Below are 20345 nucleotides of genomic sequence, written 5' to 3' on the forward strand. Positions count from 1 at the left end.
CAACTCTTTGGTGACTTTATGAGAACTGGCTGTTGCCTTGTAATCCTCTATCTCAATGTCTCCCTTGCATAGATTGTTGTCTTTGGATTCCTTTGAGTGACCATGCATGGTGCCTTCCTGGGGCCATACTTGGTGGCCCTCCCTGTTCTCTCATTTATAAAAAGTGCCATCTCTCTGGCAATAAACTCACAGTCTCTACCAGCTACTCTCCTCATTAATGAAGAAGACACTTTCATGGTGAACCCCCCGTGACCTAGCAGCGGCAGCATCATTACGATCACACTGTACCTCTGCCTCTACTTATAATGTACACATAACCAGATTTGTGTACAAAATCTGGCTTTGCCATATCCTTCGGGCAAGTTACTGCACCCTTCATGGGACTCAGTTTTATCTGTAAAATGGAGGCTCTTGTAGAGATCTGTAATAGTAGTAACTATTCATTAAAGGATGGTAGTTGTTGTAATTATAATGATTAATAATGACCTTTCAAATCATTTTTTCTTTTATTTCCTGTTGCAAGCCTATCAGTTTTGTAGAAGGACCATAATCCCCTAGATAATACTGATAATAATGGCTAACATTTGTTGACAACTTATGCCAGATAACATTGTAAGATTTTACACTAGCTCATTTAGTTCTAACAACATCCTATTAATTGAGCCCTGTGGAAGATTGTATCTTGCAAAAATAGTCCAAACAGTATCTCCAAGCCCACATGCTTTTCTTTCAACATGACTTTAACAGTCCTTCCCTTGAAAGGTGGGGTCTACAAGAACTCCACTTACATTTGGGCAGTCTTATGACTACAGGAGAAATGATGCTATGTGATTTCTGAAGCTAGGTCACAATACGCAATACAGTTTCTGCTTGGTGTCCTTGGGGCTCTCTTCACTTTTAGAACCTATCCAAGCCACTCCTTTGAGGCTGATATGAAGGGGAACCAACAGCCAACATTAACTTGCCAGCCATGTGACTGAGCCATCTTGGAAGTAGATCTTCCAGCCCCAAACTGTGCCAGTTGATGCTATGGAAACAGAAACAAGCTGCCTCCTTCAGGTTTTGCCCAAATTGCAAACTCATGACAAAAATAAACGATTATAATTGTTTTAAACCACAAGATTTGGGGCAGTTTGTTAGGTAGCAATAGATAACTGATTCAGGTACTATTACATATCCAGGTTAGAAATGAGAACACTGAGACAGAGAAAGGTTAATTAATTACTACATCACATCATGAGCACTTAGCAAAATGGATTTTCTGTTCCCAGGGTTGTAGAACATTTTATGTCTCCACTTTCTCCCACTACCTCTCCTCCACTTAAGTTTTTTGTTGTCGTTACTCCACTTAAGTTGTTTGTTGTCCTCCACTTAAGTTTTTTGTTGTCTTGTTTTTTGCAAGAATGATATAAAGAGCCTCCATTTTTCTAGATTTCTTCTGGAAAGTTGAGTACAGCAGGAATGGGTCAGAGAAGAGTTGGCTGTGGCACCATTGGAAAGTGAAAGCCAAGCCCACCTACTTACTCTGTGGAAACTTTGGTGGGTTGTCATTGACGTCAGTCAGTGTGATCGTCACTTTGGTTGTCCCTGAGAGTCCACCCATGTGTCCACCCATGTCCTTGGCCTGGATCACCACGTGGTACTCCTCCTTAGCTTCCCTGTCCATGTTGGGAAGGGCTGTTCTGATGATACCTGGACAGGTGAGCAGGGAACATCACAGATATTCATTGATAACATTATAACAAAAACGATCTAGGCACAGGGGAAGCAAAGATGAATAGAACAGCACCTGCCCTCACAGAAGAGTCACTCAAACATGGCAATTATCATCAAAAGTAGCCATACCTGGAGCATCATATAGATATACTTTCTAGCAAATTGTCCTAATTATTAATACAGCATTAAAATTTAATGTTTCATATGTTGTACTGTAAATTCAAGTAATAACCTCACCCTTCCCAGGTGTGACACTTAAAGATCCTAAAGACTGATATATTTGAGGATGCACTGCATGAACATCAGTAACAAACCCATGCTTTTGGACTGCCAGCAGAATCTTTTGACTATCTATGCCTGCATGCAATTCTTAGAAACATTTCTATGGTCCATATTAAGTTAAAAGTAGAAGGCGATATATTAAAATGTTAATATTAATTTTTTTTAAGTGTATACCAAATGGGTTAAAAATATATACAATGCTTATACAAACACTTACTGTCTACTATCCGCTATCACTGGAAACAATGATACGTTAATAATTGAATTCTACATTATCTCTGGATATTAGCACATTATTGGTGTGGAAACCATGCTCACTTAAATCTTTTGGGAACATATTCAAGCTTTTTCTGTCTGTAGATAACGGTAACGTTTATACTGGAAATATAAGAGAGTGCTGTGGAAGCTTTAAGCCCTTATCCTTTTCTGACCCTGATGTTTATATGTTCCTCAGCAACATCCTTGAACTCACTGAGCCTCGTTTTTCTTGTCTGTTAAATAATTTGGTAGGTTCAAATTGGTGGTTCTTAACTATGAGTCCCTGAGACACGAAAGTTGCAACTGGAGTCCTTCCAGAGATTTTAACATCTCAAAAATCCATATGAAATCCCACATTTATCCTTGGTTAATCTGAAAATTAATTGGCAAAATTAATTGGTAAATGCCTTTGATGAAATCATAGCAAGTAGCCCCATAAATTGTGATCTGAAGCAAAGAGGCTACAAATAAATGATTACATAGGTAAGTGGAAGTTATATTCAATAAGTGGGCAAAGTATCTGATTGGAAGGCTATATATATACATATAAACATACATATTTGATAAATTTTAACTATAATAATAAAAGCGGATTGTTTGTAAACATCTTTCAAACACATGGGGGTATACTGTGGAAAAAAAGAAATGAGTTTGGGGTATAATATCGTGGACTAGCATGTTCACAGGACTTTAGTGTTTATTCTAATAAAAGGATCCTAGAATCAAATTTGGTACAAATGGAGTGAACCATTTTGGCGTGGGCTTTGGTTGTTTGTATTTGTTCACTCTTTCGGTTTGCTGTTTGTTTTCTGTATGGAATTTGCAGAGCCTCCTTCTTGGATGCTAATGCCGCTGGGAATCTAAGCACAGTGGAGGAGGCTGGGGATATGCCTCCTCCCAGACACACGTTAGCATCAGTTCCCACCCCCACCACCCCCAGCCCTGGCTTTGAGAGCTGCCAGTTTTCATACCAGTCTTCAAGTCCTGTGGTCTCTTAATTTGGATCCACAGTTGAATTTTATGATAAAACATACTTTAAGATAAATTCTTAAGTTGAATTTTAAGATATGATTTTAAGAGAAAAGTTGCATCTAAGATTATATTTATTACTGTGACATGGTGCAATACAGACAGTATCTAATCCTCACAATAGCCTTGTTAGGTGGCCCTTTTTATATTTTAGAAAACTAGGACTCAAATAAGTTTTAGTGAGCAGGCCTGGACTCCTTATTCACAATGTGTCGCAAATCGCAATGCCATTCCACGGTACCTGTCTGTGCTTCTACTGAAAAGTAGGGTTGTCCTTCCAGGATACTGTACACTAACTTGGCACTGTTTCCATAGGTGGGGTCGTCTGCATCTGAAGCTGTCACCTGAATTACTGATGTTCCTTAAAAGTGAAATACAGTCATTAGCAACAGTCCCTCAGCTTTTCAAATTATATTCTAGTTTGCAAAGTTTTATCTTAAGATTAAAAACTGAGGAGAGCCCCAAAATTATTCAACATGCTTTCATTTTCCGGGGTTGAGATGCAAAAATAGCCTCCTTCCCTCCCTCTCTCCCTTCCTTTTTGTTTAATTCCCATAGCTTAAAAATGAACTTTCTATATTCATAGTACATCCTGCTATACTTAGTAGTTAAAATAATAATATGAACATTATTGCAAAAACATTCTAAGACCCATGCACCTGGAATGTTCAGTATATCAAATAATTAAATAAAAATCTTCCCAAATAGTATAATAAAGGATAATTAATGATGAATTGCTTTTCATGAAAGGACAGAGTGCAGTCCTCCATCTGTAGCAGAGCAATAAATACATCATTTTATTGTTGCTTTGCATGTAATAAAATGGCTGCTAATACTACATTTTAATTAAGTGATGGCTATAAATATTGTACAGAATGTTGTTCCCTACTGGCATGAAAATTGCATCTTCCCATCTCTAACAGGTCTGGTAGTCATATAACAGAAACCACCAGTAGACATCTGGTGAGATCTAAGGCAAGCATTTGTGGGTCACAATGGAAGGAAACCAGGGAATTGAAGGAAGATGGGATTCAGTTTTTCCTAGAAAAAACCTCTGTTCCCTGATGGTCACAAGTATCTGAGGGCATGAAATGCTGGGCTTCAGAATGGGGCAGGGTAGATGCTCAAGGGAGAGAGCTGGTTATTATAGAATTCCTCAGTGCCAGGCATTGTTTGGGGCATGTTCCATGTATTCTGCCCCTCTGCTGGGTGTTTTTACATTCACTGTGCTTGTGAGGTACTTAGTATGACAGGTAGGAAGTTTTGCAACCTATTTTTCAGAGTGGGTTATTGCCAGAGTCAGGAGTCTAACCTCTACCCAGCAAACAACCAAACCCAAGTGCTTTCCGAGACAGTTTTAGCAGAGGGGCCAGGTTCTATGTGAAAGGCAAGGGAGTCCATTTACACAGCCTCTGACAACCCTTTAATTTACAAGGCTGTCAGTGATTTTCACATGGCATAAGAATAAATCTCACTTTTTTTTCTGTAATTCATTTTTTCGTACAAATAACTTTTTTCTGAGCATTTCCCACATAACTAGGCACTGTTCTAAGTAGTGGAGATTTATAAGGGAGTTAATAAGCTCTATTCTCTACCTTCATGGTAGAGCTAGGGAAAGTATTATTTTTTATGCTTAATTTGCTTCGAGGAATCCACTAAGTTCATTACAACTCGTTGTATTTTACATCTATGTTGTTTAACTTGCATTAGAGTTTACATTATCCTCATTGTATAGATGACAAAACAAAAACTGAGAAAGATGTAAGATGTTGTCTGGGTTGACCTGGCTGGTCAGAGGCACAGCCATGATTCCAACCCAGTACTGTCTGGCAGCAGACTCTACTCTCATAGGCCATGATGCAAAGTCTGATGTTACTCCTTAAGCACCAAGCTGCCCCAAGAGGTGGGATCAATGAAAATTCCCCTAGAGCATCATGTATGATGGCTGGCCTTTGTCCCCTGGCTCAGCTGCTGACACTGCTGTCCCCTATTTACTGATTTATTTGATGTCTGCTATTTCTCATTAAAGTCCCCAGGTGAATACTGAGAAACTAAAGAATTGGGCAGGGCAAAGGGAAGAGAAGAAGGCAGAAAAGGCTCAGCTGGGTTTTCATAAAGTATGAGAAGTGTTTGACTTTAGCTGGAGGAGAAGAAGGGGACATTTTTTTTTTAGCATCAAAAGTTCTATATGCAGAATGGAAGGAGCTTAGAGTTGTAGAGTCATTTCTGTATCTAACACTCTTGAGCAAACTGATTCCCAATCTTGATGCTTAGTTTCCTCATCTGTCAAATGGCCCTGATGATCCTTACGTTCATGGGAACTTTATTATTTTTTTAAAATTTATTTATTTATTTTTGGTTGCATTGGGTCTTCGTTGCTGTGCACAGGCTTTCTCTAGTTGCGGCGAGCGGGGGCTACTCTTCATTGTGGTGTGCAGGCTTCTCATTGCGGTGGCTTCTCTTGTTCTGGAGCACGGGCTCTAGGCGCACGGGCTTCAGTAGCTGTGGCATGCGGGCTCAGTAGTTGTGGCTCGCGGGTTCTAGAGCACAGGCTCAGTAGTTGTGGCGCACGGGCTTAGCTGCTCCGTGGCATGTGGGATCTTCCCTGACCAGGGCTCGAACCCGTGTCCCCTGCATTGGCAGGCGGATTCTCAACCACTGCGCCACCAGGGAAGTCCTCATGGGAACTTTAAATCTCTGATTCGAGTAAGCATACTCACTCCCTGATTAGTACAGCTCTGATCATTGTCTGAAAGACAAATCCTTCTTAATATGAGGCATGCTTCTCAAAAGACCACAACTACATGCATTCTATAAAGCCAAACAAAGGTTACTGCCAGGAGAAGGTAGCTAGTTGAATAAATCTTTCACAGAATTGTCCTCTAACAATGTGATGTGTCTTTATGCATGATAAAAGACATAGCTGCTTCTGAATTATTCTAACAGATGATGACATAGTGTCATGGTTAGATATATATTCTGGATTGACTTAATAGCTCAGATGACCTTGAATAAATTCATTAACCTGTTTCTAGCTTGGGTTTCCCATCTGCAAAATATTTTCAATAGGACCTACCTCATTGCAAAGATGAGTCACTGCCAAGATTAAATGCAATACTGCATGTAAATCATTAATTAGCATGGTGCCTACATGGCACAAATACTTCTATTACTTATTGAACACCAACATGCACTAGTGACCAGATGTATGTTATTTCTAATCCTGCATGACTAGAAACTTTTATCCCCATTTTACAGAGGAGAAACTCAGGCTAAGAGAACAGATGCAACTGATTCCCAGTCACAAGGTTAATTAGCACCAGGGCCAGGATGACATGGATTTGATTATGTCTTTCCTACTCTTCCACACCTCCTCATACTTTGTAAGCTTAGAGTTTAAAACCTCAGGGCAATTTAAAATATTTGGAACGTCAGCTACATATATGAAATTTTTTTGCTTGTTATTCTGCCATAGAAGATACAGCATAAATTCTACTTCCTGATTTGGGAGAATAGGCACCAGCCTGCCCACCCACAGAGATACCAGGCCTGCAGGTGGAGTGGGTCCGCCCTCCCCTGCCCTTACGTACCCACGTTGGACCTCTCAGGCACGTTGGCATGATAGGTCTCGTGTAAGAACTCGGGAGGGTTGTCGTTAATGTCCTGGACCTTGACGATGAATTCTGACGGCGGCTCCAGGGGCCGGTTGGTGTCCCTGTCCACCGCCTGAGCCATCAGCGTGTACTGGGCTCTCTCCTCTCGATCCAATGTCTTGGTAGCATGAATGTTCCCTGATTTGTCATCAATCACAAAAATGGTTCCGGCTCCTTCACCTGAGAGAATGTATTTAATGTTCCCATCACCAGAGTCAATATCGGAATGAAGCTAGGAAAAGAGAAATCGAGATTTGTAATTCCTTGACAGATGCACTGGGGAGGTAGAGACACACTTACATGCTGTTGAGACAATACACTGTTTACATACACACACACACTGAGAGGGAGATGTTCTCACCCCATTTTACAAATGAAGAAATGTAATCTTAGAGAAGATAATTGTCTTGGCCATGGTCACACAGCTGGGGAGCAGTGAAGCCAGGGTCCAAACATTTTTAAATTTTAAGATTCATGTTGTCCCTCCCACTCTCCCATTACATATGCACACATACAAAATATATATAATATACATTAGTTCAGTTACTTTGAAAGAAATATGCACATACTATAGAAAATAAAAAACACACATTTGTGCAATAAGTAAATCTTATAAGTTCTGATTCCCATTCCTTCTTTTTCCCTGCTCAGAGACAGCTCTTATGACCAGTTTCTTGTGAATCCTCTAAGACATATTCTATGCATATGCAAGAATATCTATACAGATACACGTGCTTTGGTTTATTTTTACACAATAAAGTGCATAGTGCACAAACCACTCTTCACTTCTGCTTTCCTACCACAATAAATTCAGAGGACCCTTCCACACTGGTACATATAAATCGACCTCATCAACTGTATGGATGTTATTATAATTTCAGTCCTCTTCCAAAGGACACTAAGATTCCAAAGGACACCAGGCTTTTGTTACCTCAAACAATCCATTGGTCAGACTTTCTGAAAGACCTGCTGTGTGGCGCAGGACGTATGAGGAGCTGAGGATGGAACCTGCCTGAACAAGCCCCCATTCCCATCGTAAGCATGGGGTGAGTGGGGTGGGTTGATATATATGCAGCTCTTAGACTATAGAAAGACTATATATCCTTGGGATTTCCCCCTCTGTTGACAAAGCCCAGAGAAATGATGGAACTTGCCTAAATCCACAGTTGGCAGGGCCAGGAAGTCATCCAGGTCTCCTAACTACCCACCTGTGCCTTCTGCCTTGACTCTGCTCTGTGTGTTGTAACATGGAACTCCCCCCAAAGACCACATCCAATTTTCCTGCAGCAATAAACTCTTTATTGTACCTTGTTGCCCAACCTCAATTTCTGCAGCTATCATCTTGATGAGTTCCTCTGCCCTCATTTTACCCTTTGTGGAAACAGATAAGCATTACTTTCACCATTCTCATAGGCTTCAAGAGTAACCAAGTGGATAAAAAGCCCTTGGTTCTACCTACTACGTAAGAAAACCTAGTATAAACTAAAAAGCTTTATTCAAATGACATTGAAATATAATAATGCTTACTACTTATAATTATTATCTTATTATTTATTATTATAATTCCATTTTAATATTATTAATGCGATTTTAATTATTATTATTATGAAACCAAGGCTTAGAAAGCTTGTCCAGAATCACAAAGCAGGATTGAACACATTGCTTTAAAAAACTTTTTGTATTGTTTCAGTTTTCCCCAAAATATCTAACTGATTTACAGTGCCTCAGTGAAACACCAAATATTTCAGCTCAGGGGGATACCTGTAGGTACAAATTACATGTTGATTTTAGTCTATAGTGCTTCTCAGGAAAAGAAAAAAAGCATACTTTCCTTCAGAACTTGTTATTCATAACAAGCTATGTGCTGTCATGAAATTATGACTGCACATTTCTTATGAATAAGGCAGTTTGCGAGTAATATACAAAGCTATTGGAATACATGAAGCTACAAATGATGACCCAGATTGCCCCAGTCTTCATACAAGTTTCCACAGTGAGGGCAGGATCCCTGCCCCCATTCCTCTGGCTCCCCACCTAACCCCCAATAATAGTTTATGTTCATTTGTTTTCCCTGCCTCAGACCTGGCAAAAGTCAGGGGCTCAGCCATGTGAATACGCAACAAGGAAATCAATGCAACACTTACTTTAATGGGAGTGTTTAGACAAGGAATGTTTCTAGGGACCTTCGTATATTACATATGAATTCGGCAAGACTCTTGGGAATTAAACGAATTTCATGATCAACCAAATAACTGAAAAACATTCAAATATACTGCTCATTATTTTTATCTTGTTTTCAGAGTTCAAAGTTGGATATAAATTCCTTTTTTTCCCTCTCCAACAAAGATGAGCATGAGCCATACAACCAGCAATGATATTTATTAGTTTCAACACAAAAAGCAGTTTGGCAAACCATTCAGTGCTATCAAGGTATCAGTTGCTGAGGTGGACACAGCCAGTTCCTAACTCCCAAGACTGATGGCATCCCCTCTGCAGAGCACAGCGTGATGCAGACTGTGCTTCCTGCAGGAAATCTAAGAGTCCATGGTTTGCCAAATTCCACTTTTTTTTTTTTTTTTTTTTTTTTGCGGTACGCGGGCCTCTCACTGTTGTGGCCTCTCCCGTTGCTGAGCACAGGCTCCGGACGCGCAGGCTCAGCGGCCATGGCTCACGGGCTTAGCCGCTCCGCGGCATGTGGGATCTTCCCCGACCGGGGCACGAACCCGTGTCCCCTGCATCGGCAGGCGGACTCTCAACCACTGCGCCACCAGGGAAGCCCTGTTTTAGTTTTTTAATTACTTAGGTAAGTGTCTCTTTTCCACTAGTCCCTGAACTCTTTGAGACCAAGGACTATTTTACCCTAGTTTACCATTTGCCTCACTCTGTACCTTCCCATAGCAGGCTTTATGTTCTTATGTGTGTGAACACTTATCTCCTCGCAGTTAAGGTCACTGTTCTCTAAAAGGTGGCTGTATGTTTTACCATAATTGATATAGCAGGCAGTCAGTTTTTCAAACATCCTTTGTTTGTTTGTGTTTTTTAATTTTGGCTGTGCTGTGCGGCTTGCAGGATCTCAGTTCCCCGACCAGGGATTGAACCCGGGCCTCCTCAGTGCAAGTGCTGAATCCTAACCACTAGACCACTAGGGAACTCCCTCAAACATATTTTGAACTCTCTACCCTTGCACTTTTTGGAGGGGGTACACAGAGAATGCAGGATTTCTCAGTAGTACTAAGACTCTCAAGCCTTCTGAAATGGGTTGTGCCATCCCTAAGCCAAAGTGGATAACATTCCACCCATTCTTATGACACATCCATTCATCTTGTCAAATATTCACAGAGGCGCCCCCAAAGCTGGACTTTGGTACAGGACCTGGGGATACAAAAATGACGCTGTTCCTGATGGAAAGTAGCTTAGGGTCCAGTGAGGGAGATAGATGAATATGTAGACATGTGTACTACAGAAAGGAAAGCTATGATGAAAAGAGTCCAGAGCATCAAAAGAACACAAACGATGGCATCCAAGTTTGGGTTTGGATGTGGTAGGGGAAATGTTCCCAGTTGGAGAATGGTTAAATAAATAATCATCATTTCTATTCAGTAGACTACTGTGTAACCATTAAAAAACAGAGTTTTGAGGGCATAACATCAAGTGAAAAACTGAAGTGTTAACGTAGATAAGCCTATGAACTAAAAAAAAAAAAAAAAAAAGGATAAAGGATGTATGAACAATGATTTTGTGGTTTTTACTGATGGCCAGACCATTATTATTTCCCCTCCTATATTTTTGTTTTGACCATCCCCTAGTACAGGGATGGTGGAGAGTGAGAAATAAATGTGGAGTGACAGCAGCCTTACCCTGCCCACGAGCACGGGGTCAGGCCCGGTGTACTCCTCTATCACGAAGAACTGGTTCCAGACCCAGCCTCTCTTGGAGCGCTGCAGCACCTGGCCCTCCTTGCCCTTCTCGTGGTGCCCGTGGAACGAGGGTCGCAGGTGGCTCCTGCGCTCCGTGGCGAAGGCCTGGCTGTGGCACAGCATGCCCAGGCACACCAGGGCGGCTTGTAAACAGTAGTTCTCCTTCATTTTTGGTTACGTGGTAGGCACAGGAGGATGCGGCTGTCACCCCTTCCAGCGACTGTGCTGCGGCCTGGCCACTGGTGGCCTCCCACGCGTCACGCCGAGCTCTCTCGGACTGGAATGTTTCTCCTCGCTGAGCACATCACGTCAGGGCTGCCCACTTCCCCGGTCGGCCTCTGCAGGCAGAAAGAAAGGTCAGACTAGTCGCAGGCTCCATCCCCACTTCATTTCAATTCCATTCTGTGAACACTGACCCACTTTGGACCCTGTTAGGGCTTTGCTCTGGGTACTGAGGATGCAGAAGCCAGTGAGGAATAGTCCCTGCTCTCTGGCTGTTTACCACGCGGTGGGTAAGATAAACACATACACGAAGAAACCCCTCAAGGTCTACAGGAGGATAAAACGTGTGCGCTGTTGGATCCAGCTGCCCAGGTCTGAGTGTCAGTTTTACCATTTACTAGCTCTGGGTTTGGGGTAAGCCGACACTGAGCTTAGCTTGCTCATTTATGAAATGGGCTCGCGAATCGAACTCACTGCAAGATCTACACAGGGATACACGAGTAATACCCCGAAGTCTCTTAGCACAAGGCCTGCTATACAGTAGACACTTCATATTTATCTGTTATTATTATGATCATAACTGTGCCTGGGTATGTTTTTGTAATAGGGAAACTTAGGGCATTATGGGTGGCCAGGAGAGGAACACATAATTGATGGGGGGTGAGGATGGAGATGGCAGAGAGTGGGGACCGTTAAGGAGGACTTCCTGAAGGATGGGATGGATGGGCACAACCATCAGATGAGTTACTGTGCTAAGAAGGGAATGGACGGGATGTCCAGGTAGAAGGAACAGCATGCCCCAAAGCCCAGAGCTGGTCACAAGCATAGCACGTCCCAAGACTGTTCGGCTTACTGGACGGTATAAGAAAGGAGGAAGCCAGCAATGAATCCTTCTAGATATGGGAGGTCGGGGCAGACCCTACGATGGTCACTGATGGCCACTAAAACATCTGTCAGTGAAATAATGGGTCAAATTCTCATTGCTGGATCAATATAGTGTCAATTCAGTAAGCAAGATTTGCTCTTGTCCGGTCCAGTGTCCACCCAAGAACCTGAAGATCCTACCTTAACCTGACAGTCTTTCCAAGGATACTTTATAAGCTCTCTGCAACAAGGAAAAGCAAAATAAGACAGAATCCCCACCAGCTGGTCCAAAGGTCTTGTTCCTGGCACCCAGCCATGACTCAGCTACTCATCGATAGTAAAGATGAGCTGCTAACGCCTTTCCATGCCTCTTGTGGTTTCTCATCTACAGTCACTCCAGTCCTCTCTCCAGCACCCTGGTTCTTCTCTCTGGTCCTTAACTCCTGCCTCAGGTTTCTGGACTTCTTCACGGGACTTTGTTTTTCTGGTGCTGGAAACTTAATTCTCCCCTAAGGAACTTCCAAAGCTCATTCTCTTATCTTAGGATCCTACATCTCCTTCTGGACAGTCATCCTCTCCCCTTGGAGCACCTCTCAGAAACAAGTCGGACCCCTAGTTCCCAGAACCAGACTGTCCTCACTACCACCCCCATCCCCAACAGGAGGGACTCTCAGAAAGTTGCTGGGCATGGAGGATGACACTTCATTTCAACACCAGTGGGTCTAAATGAAATTGTTGAGATTCTTTTTTTTTTGAGAGGTATAGTTGATTTATAATGTTGTGTTAGTTTCAGGTGTATGTCAACATGATTCAGTTATATGTGTGTATATATAGGTTTATATATATATACATATATATATATATATATATATATATATCCTTTTTCAGATTCTTTTCCCTTATAGGCTATTACAAAATATTTATTATCGTTCCCTATGCTATACAGTAGGTCCTTGCTGGTTATATATTTTATATATAGTAGCGTGTATATGTTAATCCCGAACTCCTAATTTACCTCCCCCACCCCATTTCCCCTTTGCTAACTCTAAGTTTGTTTTCTGTGTCTCTGGGTCTATTTCTGTTTTATAAATAAGTTCATTTGTATCATTTTTTTGTAGATTCCACATATAAGCAATATCATATGATGTTTTTCTTTCTCTGTCTGGCTTACTTCACTTAGTATGATAATCTCTAGCTCCATCCATGCTGCTGCATGTTGCTGCAAACGGCATTATTTTGTTCTTTTTTATGGCCGAGTAGTATTCCATTATATATATATATATATATATATACACACACACACATAAGCTGCTAATGCCTTTCCATGCCTCTTGTGGTTTCTCACCTACAGTCACTCCAGTCCTCTCTCTAGCACTCTGGTTCTTATATATATATATCTCACATCTTCTTTATTTATTCCTCTGTTGATGGACATTTAGGTTGCTTCCAAGCCTTGGCTATTGTAAATAGTGCTGCAGTGAACATTGGGGTGCATGTATCTTTTCGAATTATGGTTTTCTCGGGATATATGCCCGGTAGTGGGATTGCAGGATCATATGGTAACTCTATTTTTAGTTTTTTAAGGAATTTCCATACTGTTCTCCATAGTGACTGTACCAGTGAAATTGGTGAGATTCTTGAGTGTTGTAGGAATAAAAACCATCACCTAATTCTTTGCTATATGATTTGGATGAAGTGGTTAGATGGGGGGGAGGGGAATAGGAGAGAGAGAGAATGCATCTTGGCAGAGTGGAATGTACCTAGATTTGGAGGTCAGGTAAACGTGAACTGGAACACCACTTCTACATATTTCAATCAGGGTGGCCTTCAACATGTCAGTCAGGCACTCTTAGCCCCCCTCAGTCTCATGTGAACAATAGGGATGACAAGAATTGGTACACACATGCAGGGCTGAAGACAGAGAGGGAACTGGGCACACACTGGATCTCTTCCTCTCTTTCTAGAGCATCACAGTCCAAGCATGGAGCCCTCACTCAGCAGAAGGAAGTGCTCTTGCCCTGCAGGTGGAGATGCCCAGAAGACAGGGGTGAGGTGCTTTCTCTAAGAGAGGAATTGAGGAATAATAGTTACATGGAGGTACCACAGCCATCTGGCCTTAGAGGTCTCAAAAATAAGGGAACTGGTGGCATTCTAATTTGCTGGCAGAACCCTTTTTCTTCTGAGGCTCTTTGATTTCATCAACCTAAGCCTTTCTGCTCCTTTGTAATATGGCAAAAATATTATCTGGGGAGGCCACAGATGTGCATTCATTTCAGGCGTCCATCACTGTCCTCAGGACCATTTTATGATGTTTTATGCACGTCTCTTTTCAGGGAATAGGGAGTTTAGTGTTTGTTGTAGACAGACTCTGGGATATGTAAATGGCTGTGTGGAAGAGAGAGAAAGATTCAAAAGGCAGTGTCATCACTTAACAGCTTCACCCTGAGACTCAGGCATATCAATACTACATCAAATGCTGTTTCTTACAAGGCAAACTGACTGCATGGAAAGAGCACAGGGAGGGACCAGGAGGAGTTTGATCCTACACTGAGGCAATGTGAAGCCATAGGAAGATACCTGCATTTAAGTCAAAAAGCCAAAAATATGATTAAGAATCTGCCACTTAGCTGGTAGTGGGACCTCCCTCAGCTCCGAGAGTGGTGGCTCTGCCTCATTCCCTGTAAAGTGAAGCCACTGGGTGACATTTTCTACAAGTGGTTTCCGGGTTCATGTTCTTGTTTGGAGTTGGGGTGAGATATCTTGGGGGCACTTCTGATTCATACACCATCTCCTTACTATACTGGTTTCCTCTTAATGGTTGGGATGATATCTTATTCACAATTAGATGGCCAATGCCTGAGCTCAAAGCAGGACACCAGTAAAAGCTGAATGTATGATTTGAACCCGATACTTCAAGTTCAAACTTGATATTGCCACCTGAGAATCTCAAGAAGAAGAAATAGAAAAGAAAAAAAGCATATGGTGCAACAAGATCTCTGCCCATTTTACACCATGCCAATTAGTAAGTGTTCATTCACACGGTGACAAATTATCCTTGCATATAAACTGTGAAGTGTATTTGAAAGAAAGGGTTTAATTCAAGTTGATATTTCTGTACCTCTTTCTTCTGGCTGCCATTTTGCTATAAAGCACAATTATTCCTGACACTAAATGTGTTGAAACTAGACGACAACTTTCTTTTTCCTTTACAGAAGAAAAATTCTAGCGTGATACTAATGAATTTAAGAGTTTCCACATGACCAATAAACAATAAATTTCACCCTTTGTTAAAAAGGTGAACTTATCTATTTTCTTCTGTTGGAGAGAATAGCAAAATCAACTTGCTTTTAAAAGTAATTCCTTGAAACCATTATTTATAAATGCTTATATGGCTGTATGTACTATATAAAGTTATTTTAATGGTTAATCTCAGGTATGTTAAGACGAATTTTAAGACATTTTTTTACTTTTTTTTTTTTTTTTTTTTTTTTTTTGCGGTACGCGGGCCTCTCACTGTTGTGGCCTCTTCGGTTGCGGAGCACAGGCTCCGGACGTGCAGGCTCAGCGGCCATGGCTCATGGGCCCAGCCGCTCCGCGGCATGTGGGATCTTCCCGGACCGGGGCACGAACCCGTGTCCCCTGCATCGGCGGGCGGACTCTCAACCACTGCGCCACCAGGGAAGCCCTAAGACATTTTTAAATTCAATTTCAGAGTGAAAATTTACTTAGCAAAAGCTTTTTCTAGCTATTGCTCTAAAAACTTTACAAATAGTAACTCATCCATTAATTTCTATAACAAACTTATGAATAGGTACTGTGAATATTCTTATTTTAAAGGATGGAAACTGAGGCCCGGATAGATTAAGCAACTTCTGCAAAGTTATGCTTCAGATAAATTGTAGTGCTGAATCTGAGCCCATGACGTTTGGCTCTAGAGTCTGTGTCGTTAACCAGTGAGCAATACCAGCTATCACCACTTGTTGGTTTCTGAGATTCATAAGGAGACGATATGGACACTGTGATAAAAACAGTAACCTAGATGCCACATGCAGTAAACCAGTATGAGAACCTAGTGTATACTCATAATATGACTATGATGAAAATGTTAATAACAGTAAACATTTGTCCAGTGTTCTTGTCTGCCTAACATTCTTCTAAGTGCTTTCAATGAGTTGAGTCATACATTTTCACAATAAGTCTGCACAATAGTATTATTGTTATCCCCATTTTACAGATAAGTAGTCTGAGGCATAGCAAGATTAAGTAACTTGCTCATAGTTCCACAGCCAGCAAGTGGAGGAGCTGAGATATGAACACTGGATGCTTGGTTCCAAGACCTGCATTGTTATCCCCTATAATCCCATGTGATACTGCCTCTCTAAGAGAAGGCTGAAGATCAAATATGGACACATATCATAAGACATATCATAATAGTCTAACGATTAAAATAATTTAAGTTTTGGTGGCACTCTGGTGGGGGGTAATACTGTAACTAAAATATTAAACCAAACTAGAAAGAGGAAAGCATTTTATAGCAATGATCAAAGTGAAGAGGAACAGGAAGTGATTATATCAGTTCATCAACAACACAGTACAACCAGGTCCTTGAACAGCACTAGTACACAAAAGTAAGTCTTTGCTTTTTTATTTTTAAACACCCTGTTTCAGGATTTCTATATGTATAGGTTAAAAAAGATGTGTTCAGAAAGATTATTATTATTTGGAAATGCTTCTAAAATCTAGAGATCTGGTTGATGTATGCAGTGGTACAGAGTCTGCAGGAATCACTCATGAAAATGAACAGGAGACTGCCTTCCTAAGAAGACCTTCATGTTGTTAACAACTAAGGAAATATATCAGTGTTCTAACTGGTTTTAATAAAGACCCCCCAAGGCAGTTCTTGAACAGTTCTTCCTTTTAAGCACTTTCTAGCAGTATGCAAGAATGTCTAAGCATTGAGGTTCCACTAAAACATACAGGAGGACTTTATTTTATGATGGGAGGATATTGCTTGCAAGGAAAAATAAATGTTGTTGAAAGTCACAGGAGTAATAACGTGACAGGGAAATGAATTTGCAAAACCACCAGCTCTAAGTGGAAGGCTCGCCCCTCTATCTTGAGAGCAGATAGCCCGTCATAAGCTACTGAGCCTTGAGCATAAAACTCACTGTGTTTGCTTTTGTCTCCGTTAAAGAAAATGACATACGGGTGTTTAAGTGTATTTGGACTCGTGCTGGAAATTGTTATCGGGTAGAGAAAAAAAGACGAAAACGCTTAGCAAAAATCAAACGGCTTTGGTTTTTTAGCTTTCTCCTCCCCCACAGAGCTGGAAGGATCAGACAGGCTGACCTGTTCTTTTCATTTCCAGGGAGTTAATTTACAGTTAAAGACAGGTTATCGTTACAGGTTATCATTACATTAAGAATATTACCGAGCCCACCACAACTCAAAACCTTATTCTGCAAGTGCAGTGTCCTCTTGTCAGGAGCTCAGGGGCTCTGGTCCCCACTGCAACAAACACAGCTTTGTGACCAATCGGATTCCATTATGCAAATTAATTCAAGCATATTTTATTCCCCGTTCAGATCTCATCATTCAGCACTGAGCTGGTCTCTAGTTTCAAATCAAATCACAGGAATTATGCCATGTCTGTGGAAATCACAGAGAATGGAGAGAGGAAGTATTACAAGAACTACTGAATCACATTTCTTCCCCGATTTCTACGCTTGGAGCAAAGCATAAGCTTGTGGTAAGTCACTTCTGCTCAGGTGCAGAATACACAGCAGAGACTGCCAAGCAGGCATTGTATATGTTACTCCACTCTCTGATACCAAATTCAAATGTTAAAGTAGGTAGCTAAGGGCTTCCCTTAGCTGGTGGTGCAGTGGTTGAGAGTCCGCCTGCCGATGCAGGGCACACGGGTTCGTGCCCCGGTCCGGGAAGATCCCACATGCCGCGGAGCGGCTTGGCCCGTGAGCCATGGCCGCTGATCCTGCGCGTCCGGAGCCTGTGCTCCTAACAGGAGAGGCCACAACAGTGAGGGGCCCGTGTAGCGCAAAAAAAAAAAAAAGTAGGTAGCAAAGAGGGCTCCTTATCAATGACCATGACGTGCTTTAAGGGCAAGTGGAATGTTTAAAACTGTTCCATGTAAGTTTCATTCTCTGCTTCTAGAGAAATAGAGAACCACAGGAGTGTCAGCTTTGGAAGTGAAAAGATCAGACCATGCCTGGTATTGGGAAGGCCTGGGTCCAAATCCTAGTTCCATCACTTATGGGCTATATAAAGTTAGGTAATGATAGTTGAAATTATCCTTGACGAGGTGCTTGATTTTTCTAGTACTCGGCAGTATACTCAGGGCTTGATATACACCATTTAACTGTATTTTCACCACAACTGTATGTAAATATCACCCACTATATAATCTACCAGGAAACCGAGGTTGTGAGTGATGAAGTAAATCACTCAAGGATACACTCTGAAACACGGGCAAGGCTGCAATTCAAATTCAAATTCATGTGACTGCAAAACCCAAGCTTCGGCTTTGCCTGGCTCCCAAACACCAGAGTCCATGTTCCTGATCTTCAACACAAGGACATGGTTCAGACCATCTCCAAGGATGGTCTAAACTCCATATTGTATTTGACATTGAAAAAAATCTTTGTTAGATGTGAAGTTCATTTGAGCATGTACAATCAGCCTTTCTATTCTTAGGCTTTTGTGGCCACAGAGTATTCTAGAAATCCATCTTAAGTCCCCAGACCCCAAACATATAGAATCATTCACTGATTATTTATTAATCTTTTCAAGTAATTAAATCATCTTCAAATGATAAGATGACTAAACACAATCTGTGATATGAAGAACTTATTATTTTTGCTCTACTCAATCCTTAAGGTAGTCTTTTTCTCACTGTAATATTTTAAAATGTTAATCATTAAGATGAATAAAATATATCATCACATAGTTAATAACACTGTCATCAGTATCATCTCGGGCTATGAATACACACCCTATATGAATGTGTGGAAAGAGAGAGAGCTTATTTTCCATTTTTCTTCTGCATGAGTGAAAGTACCTGAGGGAAGATTAGGGCAAAAATGGTAATGATAAACAGATGCTCGACATAATGTAACGTCATTTGTGGTATCAAAGGCCTGTACGTAAATCTCTCTTTGTCTCAGAGCAGTGAATATCTATAAAGCTTTCTTTATTTCCTGGTTCCTTCATTCAGCAGTAACTTCTCACAGTGCCAGACCTGGGTTGGACCCTGGAGGCTGCAGTGCCTCTCTGATCTGTAGACTCTACTCAAACAATGGTGAGACAGTTGTCTAAGCAGATGAATTATCATATGATGTGATAAGTGCAAACAGGACTGGGTAAAAGAACACAGAGGAATCAGTGACCACATCTCTGCAGATGAATTTGTAACATATCACTCCTGCCTTCTGGTACTTGCCTACTCCAGCCCCTTCCAAGCAAATACCTATATTAACAATCTCCCACATCTGGAGTTTCCACTCTCACCCAGAGCCATGGATGACTGAACCACATATAGTCCAGTGATAACCAAACCATAAACCAACCCCTGATTTTATCAAGCTGTGTAACCTGGTTCAAAATGATAACCTGGGGGGCTTCCCTGGTGGCGCAGTGGTTGGGAGTCCGCCTGCCGATGCAGGGGTCACGGGTTCATGCCCTGGTCCGGAAGGATTCCACATGCTGCGGAGCGGCTGGGCCCGTGAGCCATGGCCGCTGAGCCTGCACGTCCGGAGCCTGTGCTCCGCAACGGGAGAGGCCACAACAGTGAGAGGCCCGCGTACCGCAAAAAAAAAAAAAAAAGATAACCTGGGTGAATCAGATTCACTGGGGAGCTTTAATGAAAGAAAACAGGACCATTTGCCAGTTAGTAAGGGAGCTGAAACAGAAGGTTATGAGGCACCTGGGGGGTGGAGTAGCCACAAAGCCACAAAGTGACATCTTATGGCCAGTGTTTCAGTGAAATCAAAGTATGAGCAAGTCAGTTAGAAACCAAACAGAAACAAACATGGCCTCTGTCCCTGAGCCACGTAAATGGCAGAGCACATGGCCCTGTTATCTGAAGATCTTGGCAATCAAGGACTTCCTCCAGCTGTTGTCTCCACAGGGCCCAGCCCTACTGATATTCTGTTTCTGAATTTCTATGAGGTTGTTTGCACTGCCCTCCCTATACATCAGATGACAATTAGCCCCTTGTACATGAGCTAACTTGAGTGCTTTCTTTTATCATCAAACAGCAAACCTAGTAAACTATCAATACAATAATCAAGAGGAAAAGTTAGGTGGTTCTTCCCCTGGTCAAGGGTGAAGTACTATAGCTGTGGAGATCCTTTGTTCAGATGTAGAAAATGCCTATTTCTTCTCTAAA

The 20345-nt window shown here is 41.6% G+C and overlaps 1 protein-coding gene across 3 annotated transcripts in view; it reads right to left on the reverse strand.

Annotated features, from left to right (window-relative positions):
• Positions 1-20345, reverse strand: part of CDH11 (cadherin 11) — a 145826-nt gene that overhangs the window by 36769 nt on the left and 88712 nt on the right. For all 3 annotated transcript variants that reach the window (XM_030863776.2, XM_060288882.2, XM_060288881.1), the window contains exons 3-6: positions 10796-11193; positions 6876-7170; positions 3527-3646; positions 1525-1692 (exon numbers count right to left, since the gene is read on the reverse strand). In XM_030863776.2, coding sequence (XP_030719636.1) covers positions 1525-1692; positions 3527-3646; positions 6876-7170; positions 10796-11023 — 811 coding nt within the window. In that variant the 5' untranslated portion in view covers positions 11024-11193. The remainder of the gene's footprint in view (positions 1-1524; positions 1693-3526; positions 3647-6875; positions 7171-10795; positions 11194-20345) is intronic.

Source organism: Globicephala melas, chromosome 19 (genome assembly GCF_963455315.2).
Source record: "Globicephala melas chromosome 19, mGloMel1.2, whole genome shotgun sequence".
Taxonomy (NCBI): Eukaryota; Metazoa; Chordata; class Mammalia; order Artiodactyla; family Delphinidae; genus Globicephala; species Globicephala melas.